The following is a 9,190-nucleotide window of genomic DNA, read 5'->3' as shown; positions in this document are numbered from 1 at the left end:
TGCTAAAGAGGTAATTAATGAATTAATGTATCAAATAATTTCTATGATGTACTTATCTTCAAGTAGTGTTTTAAAGTATCAGTATCAAAGTATCATCAAATCAGATGTACTGTAAAGCAATATCCACAACAATTTGTTCTGCTATTAAATAAAAAAACAACCAATGCATAGGTCAGTATTTTTCCATAAAAGAACACCTCATCAGGGACTATCCCTCTTATTACTTTGCTTGTGGAGCTTTCTCCATACTAGTGTAAGTGGTAAAAGCAATGCAATTACATTTAAAAAAAAAAAAAAAAAAACTTCTGCATTTGGCCAAGTGACCTGGTCAGTGAGTGCACCAAGAGCCTGCGCTGTCACCTGATCCAGCAGATGCAGTATGAGTGCCAGCTGCATTAGAGGCCTTACTGGTGGCCTGCAGCATGAGGGGCACCGGTGTGAAGAGAGCGAGGAGCGGGATGGTATGAAAGTTTGCCTGCTGTATGATAAAGGAAACATTAGTGCATGTACTGTTAAAATGTACTGCTGATTCCACCAAGCAGCCTGTGCATTTGGTCAGCTGAACTGTGTCAGTGCGGTGAGAGAATGCACCGAGAGCCTGCAGGGCTGCTCCGGTCAGACACAGTGAGGTGGCTGGCAGTGGGCTGCTGTGCAAGTGGTGCAGCAAGGGAAACAGCCAGAGCAGCAGCACCCAGCTGGGTCTGGTTAAACTGGCAGCAGCCTGTTCCTGATCCCCCTTTAAGAATGACTTGTTCTCAAGGTGGCTTCTGAAAACTTTCAAACTACTGAGAGAGAGAGAGGGAGATCACAACCCTTTAAACATTTCAAGTTTCTGTCGCTCAGATAGTTGCTGAATAACTTTAAATTCATATGGTCCTTTATGAAGCCCAGTTCGGAATTGTTTGTCCTTGAGTTTTTCCCAGTAGTGGCTCCAGTTTCCATCGCTGTCTGCTCCAAACCCAAACACACTGACCTGTAAGGCAAAATTCACATCAATGCAATAGGAAATTTGGTTCCCACTGCTCTCCATTGTCACAAAAATATTTTTTATGTACTTTTTTTTGTACTGATTATTGCTCAGATCATTGTCCCTCACAATCCAAGACCGGAGAAGCGGACTATGGATTGATCTCTGTCTGTCTGTCCATCCATCCGTCCATCATGTGAGATTTCTAAGCCTACATTGGGCTATTTTGAACAAAACTGTAGAATGATGGATTATGATGCTGGGGTCCAGCATTCTGAATATAAACCTGACATCTAAACAGTTAGGAGAAAGGCTTTTTAATTAAGCGATTTATTTCCCTCCTGTTGACAGATTATATTAGCCTCTGGATATTCTGATGTGTTCGTCTCTTGCAAGCAGCAGCCGGCTTTCCCCCGTTTGGTCTGTGGGAGAAAAGCAGCCTCCTTCGTTTGCTGCAGCTGCCCATTTTCCTGTTGCCTCCTGCTCACTGCCTCTGGACAACAGCAGCTCTCCAAGCGGAGTTACACACAAGGCATTCAAGTTAGATACATTCTGATCAGAACACGCACCTGTTGGTACAACTTGCAGTTTGTATTATTTTTCCTGTCTTTATTCGCTGGCTGCTTTGTGCTGTAGTCCTCTAATAGCTCATATTTACTGAAGTGCTGCCAAATCACTGCTTGGACAATAGCCAGGCTGAGGCTGACTTTGCGGGGCAGTGAGTCTAGTGTTAGAAAGCTAAAACACACACATTCCAAGCTTTTGAAGACCCAGACTAGTTCATTGAGTCTGAAATAACATTATCATAGCAAACTAACCATGTCTATGGAACTTATAACCGGCTTTTATATTTGTCGCTCAGTTAAGCAACATACGCTGTGTGTAGCTAACTTACAATCACTCAGCCAAGCAAAGAAAATGAAAGCCTCAAAAGTCAGCAATGCAGCAACACACACAGTTCATTCAGAACCTACCTTGTAGCTGAGTCTACCATTTCACCACAAATAATTCCACAGGAGCCTTGTGAGAGTTAAATCTATCATCTCTGTCACAAAGCTCACTTTTTCTTTTTTTCCTTTTTTGCTGTGTTTGAGCCTACTTTGTGTCTACAGAGTTTGCACTGGTGATCACATACTGCAGCTTTTTAAAAAGGTTAAGTCCCTCAGATCACTACATTGGGAGATCTAAAGCCCACGCACAAAAAATACACAGCAAAAAATAAGCAGACCTCAGCACTTAGAATGAATGTAACTGGATGTATTATTTCTTTTACCTATAAATAACCAATACACTTGGCTTTTTAACTTAGAGAGTCATTATGTAAATCCTTTTTATAAATTTTTTTAATGTCTTTAGGGTGTGGTTTGATAAAAGTAGTTTTTAAACTGTTGCATTGACAGATATAAAGTGTGGCAATGGCACCCTAAAACTAGGCCATGCCACTCCAGTTGCCACCCCAGTTTTGGACAGTCTACAAAAATGTTGCTGGTCATGAATTTACTCTACAGCTCTGATGTCTGAGTTAAAGTGAGTACTGCATGGTTTGTGGGAACCTGTGGACATATCCAAGCAGGATGAGGCTATGTGGCTTTGGTTGGGCTCTTTCTCCAACGCTTTGCATGAATAGATACATAGAAAACAGAACATACAGTATATGAACACAGCCCACACATGAACTGATCCACAATGTGTCAAGTTTATGCGAAGCCTATATTACAAGAGAGAGAGAGAGCCCAGCCAAGGCCCTTGACTGCTGCAAGACAAAATAAATAAATAAATAAAAAGAATGGGGAGGTGCTGAGAACTTTCTAAATAGAAGAATATATGAAGGTCAATGGGGCTAAATTCTGTAAAATGATAACTACCTTTTGATTCCAAAAGTTTTGAAAAACTTCTGCAAAGTTTTGAAAACAACTACTATTTCTTATTTCACCATTTTAATTCTAATTAATTCTCCATCTTATTCTAGTGTTTTTATTCATACTGTTTGTCATTTTGCTTTTCCTTTTAGCCTTTCCTCTGTCTGTCTCTCCCTCCCTGTGTGTCTGCTCCACTGACTTTGCCACTCGCTCAAAAAGCAACTCGCGCCTTGGATTTCTTCGCCCACGATCCCATTGTGACAACAGAAGATGAGCCGCAAGTGGAGATGCCTTTTTGTTAATGTCATACTGGAACAATCAAAACAAACATGGTGTCGAATGACGCTTCCTTTGTTCAGTATTCTGTTGTAGCGAGGCATTTCAGTTTGCATAAAGGCACAGTGTTTTGGCACCCAGCTCTTCTATTAACATGTTTAATACTGTGCGTCTCTGTGTCTCAGTAAAAACGCTGGTTCCATGCTGACAGTGAACATGAAGGCAGTGGAGGTGATGGGAAACTGGTGGTAGGCAGAGCACCACAGTTTAATAGATTAATGGGAAACCCTGAATGGGTCAAATTAAACTTGGACGGCCGTTAATATACCTTGGTGGCCTGCCCATGGCACACAGCGCTTAAATGCCACTTTTTAGTCTGTCTCCTGTTTTTCTGTTTGACCTCTGCCTGTGTTTTCAGTTCTGTCCAGTTGTTTTTGAGTTACTGACAGACTGGCATGCAGACTAGTGGACAGACTGATGGACAGACTGACGTGGGCGATCACATAACCCCCTCCTAGAGGTTTCACCTCCTTGGCCAAGGTAATGATGAACTTACCTCATCACACATGTGCAGGCTGAGAACCACAGTCATAAAGCCGGTGGATGGATACGTGTGAGCCGGATTATCCAGCCAGACTTCATGAACATATTTTATAAAAGCTGGACTGAGCACCATCACCTGTGTAATGAATTCATAATTAGCCTTCAAACTATATATACCATTCCTTGCTGCAATAAACTCATGTGACTCATGACAAACTGGATGTATGTAAAAACATTCACAACACTCACCAAATCCTTATTAGCTTTTATCTTTGCTTTCACAGTTGTGTATGTGCTGTTGGAAATACCATGATAATAACTGAGTTGCAAAGAAAATATCATCAAAAAAAAAAAAAAACATATAGTGTGTCATATTAAAAAAATAGAACTTCAAATAATGAGTAGCACTTGTGGTGTAAAATGAATTGGTAAGAAGAGGATGGAAACACAAAGAGGAAGAGCAAGCTGAAAGAAAAGGTTTAAAGTTTTGCTGCTGAATCTGATTGAATAGATAAGAGACTGATTAGACTGAATAGTCAAGAGACTGATGAGTGTATTGACCCTGCCTCTAGTGCATCCTGGTTGCCCTGAGGATATTCAGGACCACATGGAGATGAATAATCTCATGCTTCGTCCCTGCAGACTCACACTGTAATTGATCCAGTGGTGAAGGCGCTGACCAGCCACCGCAGATCCATGGTCTTGAATGGAAACAGCACAAGATGAGTGGTGTTACCTAAATCCATTGCACTCTCTGGATACATGACATGATGAGTTGTTCTGGTCCCAACATCTGCCTCATAGCCCTGGGTATGGCCACCATTCATTCTAATGATACAGTGATATATACAATAACAGATATTAAAGTAACAACCATAGAAATTTAATAGGTAGAACCGGCGGGGGCCTTTAGTTCATGGCAAATCAGAGTATTTCCAGGTGGGTCACCTCGCCATGGCAACAGCTGTAAACATTCGACTGATGTCACGGCGTTGGCAGAGGAGTTTGTTTACATCAGCAGCAGAGTATGAACTGTACCATGCCTTTCACGGGAGCCATCAGTTATTCATTTTATAGGGGAGGGAGGTGGTATATAGTATTCCTATTACTCTATTGCATCTGAGGAAAAAGGACTTTTAATTTGTATGTGATGTACCCACTGGAAATTGACAATGCTTCTTTTATTGCAGAGGGCCTCTAACTTAAAATAATAACGTTAATAATACTAATGTTAATATGAACAGCAGTATCTCCCTCACTTTATCGTCCGTCTGTGCCGCTTCACACTGGAACATGAAATGAATCAGGAGTTAGAGCTGAAGGTGATTTTAATAAATAAATAAATAAATACTGGTTTCAGGAGGAGTTGAGCCTTACATGTTGTTGGTGGCTTTGTCATTTTTCAGCAACAATGTGGCGAATTGGGATTAATTTATATTACATCTAAATAGCTCCTATTAACATTAGCCTGAGATAGCCTATGGATTAGCTTCTGATCAGCAGCATAAGAGAGCCATCCAACAGCCAAGTGCCGTTATAGGCACGACAGTTTCAATAAAGTTATTAAAACAAACTCTTCTGCCAACGTGGTGACATCAGAAAAAACTCCAGCTAATGCCATGGCGAGGCGAACCACTTGAAAATCCTCTGATTTGCCATGAATCAAAGGCCTACAAGGGTCCATGGTGGTTCAACCCATTCAATTTCTATGGTAACAACACACACATTAAAGTCCCCACCTTCAGGTCTATGGTGTGTGACTTACCTTATGATGATATCATGAGAGTCAATGAGGGCTCCATAATGTGAGCCCTTCAGATTCATAGAATTGCCCACTACAGCACAGGTCCTGCACTTATCAGGGCTGGGCTCTGTGTTGTACTGTCTGTTGGGGAAGATCTGAAACAGCTTGTCCACTACTTCTCTGTAGTCTGTGAGGCTGCTCCTATCATTCTGCAAGTGCTGGCACACAAACCAAACCAGAAATGTGACTTCAAGCCTAACATGTACCTGCTGTTGTAACAGCCACTGACACAGTTCATTGTGAATAAGTCTAGGGTACTTACAGACCTGCCAACCTGAGTGCATTTTGTGTACCAACCACACATTTCTTTGTCAAAATACGCAGGTAAGAAATGCCTACTTAAAGTGTGTAAATGGATAGTCACACCAGTTAGTCCCTGGTAAGTCCCCAACAAGTAGATGCTAGTCTTGTACGCTCAGGTAAATGTTGCACATTTTCTCCATGCCCTCTTTGAGTATCCTTAGTCTGTCCAGCCTGCCCCCTCCCAAATCTCTGGGACTGTCTGAGTGTCTGTAGCATCACTAGCAGTCTCAACCTATTAAGAACATGAGTCAGACATGTGAAATGCAGAGAACTTTAGCTTTCTGTGCCTGCAAACTGAACTTTTTTTTTTTTTTTTTTTCAACACACAGAATGTTTTACTTTTGAGTGTAAGTTACTGCCTTTGTTAAACTGATATGTACAGGAGCCTACATAAATATGGTAATCATTTTGCTTTCAATATTTTTTTTCATGAGGCTGGCACTGAACTGAAAATATTTACAAATGTAAGTAAAGATTTTTGGTAAGTTATTAGGCCTCCCGAAGCTCCTTAATGGCTCATAATACAGGTTTATTACAGAAGGTGCGGAAGTCATGAAAAGGCAGCCTTGAGGGTTGGTGACACGCCAAACTGCTCTTGATGTTTGAAGAGGAGCCAGAAAGAGCAGCCAGGCAGCAACCAGTCTCGCATGACTGGCTGCAATACTTAGAATTATCTGATATTTGTTGGCTGTCCGTACGTCACACCAGTGAGCAGCACGTTCACAGCATTGACTTTACTCCAGTCAAAACTGACCAAATGCTGCTTCAGACAAACTCATCCAGTCAAATACAATCCCTTAAAAAAAAAAAAATCACGTCAAATCAGATGTGAAATAAACCTCATGTTGTTTTGGAACACATTTGATCTGCAACAACACGTGATTTAATTTTTTCACATGTGATTTTCATGTTGGTTTTCCCACATGTTCTCTGAAACCACATATTATTCCACATGTGAAAAAGCAGCATGACAAAGACATGTGTTCCAAAACCACATGTGATTTCATGATTTTTTTCATGTGTGGAAATTCGAGATCAGATGCCAATCACATGTGAAAATGCTAATGACTTTGCACATGACTTTGTGTGATACGTTTTCTTTTCACGTGGAAAATTTCAATCGTGAAAATGAGAAATCACATGTAAAAATATCTAGTTAGTTCACATGAAAACTGCCAATCACATGAAAAATAAATTCACATGTGAAATTTAAATTTTCACATGTGAAAAGGCATATTTCACATGTGACATTTTTCTAAGGATAAGGGAGTTGAGTGAAGTGATTTCTTGGCTTTGGAGATTTTTAATACTCTGTTGCCTATTTTAAGTGAGAAATGTTGAAGTAGCTAGTGTATATCATAATAGTGTCTAGTGTAAGTGAGTTCCAAACCAGGTTAAATTATACATGTTTTCCTTATTCCTCCAACAAATGAACTAAATCTAAATAAACTGATGATGATGCAATGGTGCACTGGGAAATGACCCCATGTTTGTGGTACTCAAAATATTCTCCCAAGGTTGGCAAGTCTGTATTAATTTGTCACATTTTTCTTACCTTCCACCAGTTGAAGGCATCCTCTGGGATATTGTATTCGCTAGTCAAAAAGGGCTGAACAGACTTGTTGAAGTGCCCTATAAACCACGGATCACCCTCTGATAAACACTTCTGACAGGCACATGGGCTTGAGTCCAGAAGAGGAGACGTGTATTCAAAAAAAGTCTTTGAAAATCTGGAATATGTCTCTCTATACAGGAACAAATAGACGGCACTGATACAGACAAGGAGAACAAAAACCTTACATTTCCTAAGAAGCATTTTGGGCAGCAGATCCAACCTGTGGACAGACCGTGTGGTGAAATATACAGATGAGCCTAAAGCAGATTCATAAACGTAGTAAAGTTGTCATAAATATCTTACAGTCTTACATAATTTTGAACTACAGCTTACAGCAAAACAAGCATCACTTTGACACAGTTCAGCACCATATTAATAGTGGAACCCACCTAAAGTAATTTTATTTGCAGGAATAGATTTTGCCATTATTTTGAGGTTGACATAAAAATATAGCATCAGTCTTAGGTTGTTGACATATAAGATAATTCATACAAAAAATGCACTAATAGTTGTCATGTTTTTCTTACCTTACTAGGGTCTTAGTTCAGTAAGTAATGGTCCCATGAGGCAATTACTATAGATGAATATTAGTGAAAAAGTTGATGAAAAATAACTTCTCCACTGAGAACCACTGAGACTGAATGAAGTTGCAGTGTGACGAAGTGACGCACTGCAGCTATACAGTGAAGGGGTGTGGTGTGTCAATCGTGTCTAAGACTGATGCACTTTAAAGCCCACTGAAACAGGGAAACCAAATAAAGCCCTACACACTTTGCTCCAGGTGCTTGTTGTAGCATTACTCTCATTAGATCAGACAGACAACACTTAGAGCCAAATAAACAGGTGTAATCTAAACTTGCGGTATCTGGTCATGTGTCCCATTGCTGTGCTGTTTGAGCATCCATAAACATTATCATCATATTGAAAATCCCTCAGGAATACTACGTAAATTGCTCTAGGTTATGCACATTTTCAATTCTTCACCAATAAAAACAGATCATATCTTGTCCTGTTGAATCTGTATTGTTGGAGCCCAGACTATATGCAGATCTGAATATTTGCACATATGCAAGGCAGTTTTACTCTCAGCCCCTTGCCCGCCCTGTCTAACAAGGCCCATCACCTGTATCGTTTCTGGCCTTTTGCCAAAGAGTAGCAATATAGGTGAACTTTTAGAAGACAATATGAACAGCCAAGTCTTTCAGTAAGGCTATGCACAATGCATGAAATGTGACCAAACTAGTGAAAATATGTCATAGTTATCTTTGAAAGTTGCATTTACAATCACACACATTCAGTAGGCAGATACAGCCTTAACAGTCATCTCAATTAAAAAAAAAAAAAAAAAAAAAAAATTAAAAAAAAGCTAAAAACTTATTTCTAAGTGCAATTTGTTAATATTATTTTCCACCTGCATTTTAACCTGCTCTAATCTTTCATCGTAGCTGTTGCAGTTTTTCTTGTTCTTACCACCACTGTGTATGGAATGTGCTGTTCAAATCAACATGCTGTCTTCATGCTTTTCAATCTGTTCTCCCAGTTGCTCTTTATGTCTCCCCACTGCGGTCTCTTACTTGTAACCCAAAAGAACTGCCCACATAATTTGACTATAAAATATCTGATGTATGCGTTTATGCCCTATTTTGATTGTGGTGAGTGTGGTGAGTGAATGTGGCCAGATGGATGTACAGGGCCAAATGCTGTATTTGGTTTATGCAGCACCATGATTTTGCGTCTTGAGCTTAACATAATCATTTATCAATTTCATCGCAAAAGACATGTACCTGTATGGTAATGGTCCTTCATTTAATTTCCCATTATAG

The 9,190-nt window shown here is 40.0% G+C and overlaps 1 protein-coding gene across 1 annotated transcript; it reads right to left on the bottom strand.

Annotated features, from left to right (window-relative positions):
* Positions 1–626: 626 nt before the first annotated feature.
* On the bottom strand, positions 627–7,583 carry LOC115367636 (CMP-N-acetylneuraminate-beta-galactosamide-alpha-2,3-sialyltransferase 1-like). Its single transcript, XM_030063479.1, has 6 exons — positions 7,308–7,583; positions 5,411–5,607; positions 4,294–4,473; positions 3,895–3,940; positions 3,659–3,781; positions 627–973 (listed from the first exon to the last, which is right to left on the bottom strand). The coding sequence occupies exons 1-6, from the start codon at positions 7,566–7,568 to the stop codon at positions 806–808; spliced, it is 975 nt and encodes a 324-aa protein (XP_029919339.1). The 5' UTR covers positions 7,569–7,583; the 3' UTR covers positions 627–805.
* Between the last annotated feature and the right edge of the window lie 1,607 nt (positions 7,584–9,190).

This window comes from Myripristis murdjan, chromosome 11 (assembly GCF_902150065.1).
Source record: "Myripristis murdjan chromosome 11, fMyrMur1.1, whole genome shotgun sequence".
NCBI classification, from domain to species: domain Eukaryota; kingdom Metazoa; phylum Chordata; class Actinopteri; order Holocentriformes; family Holocentridae; genus Myripristis; species Myripristis murdjan.
This window is presented reverse-complemented; position numbering and strand designations above follow the sequence as displayed.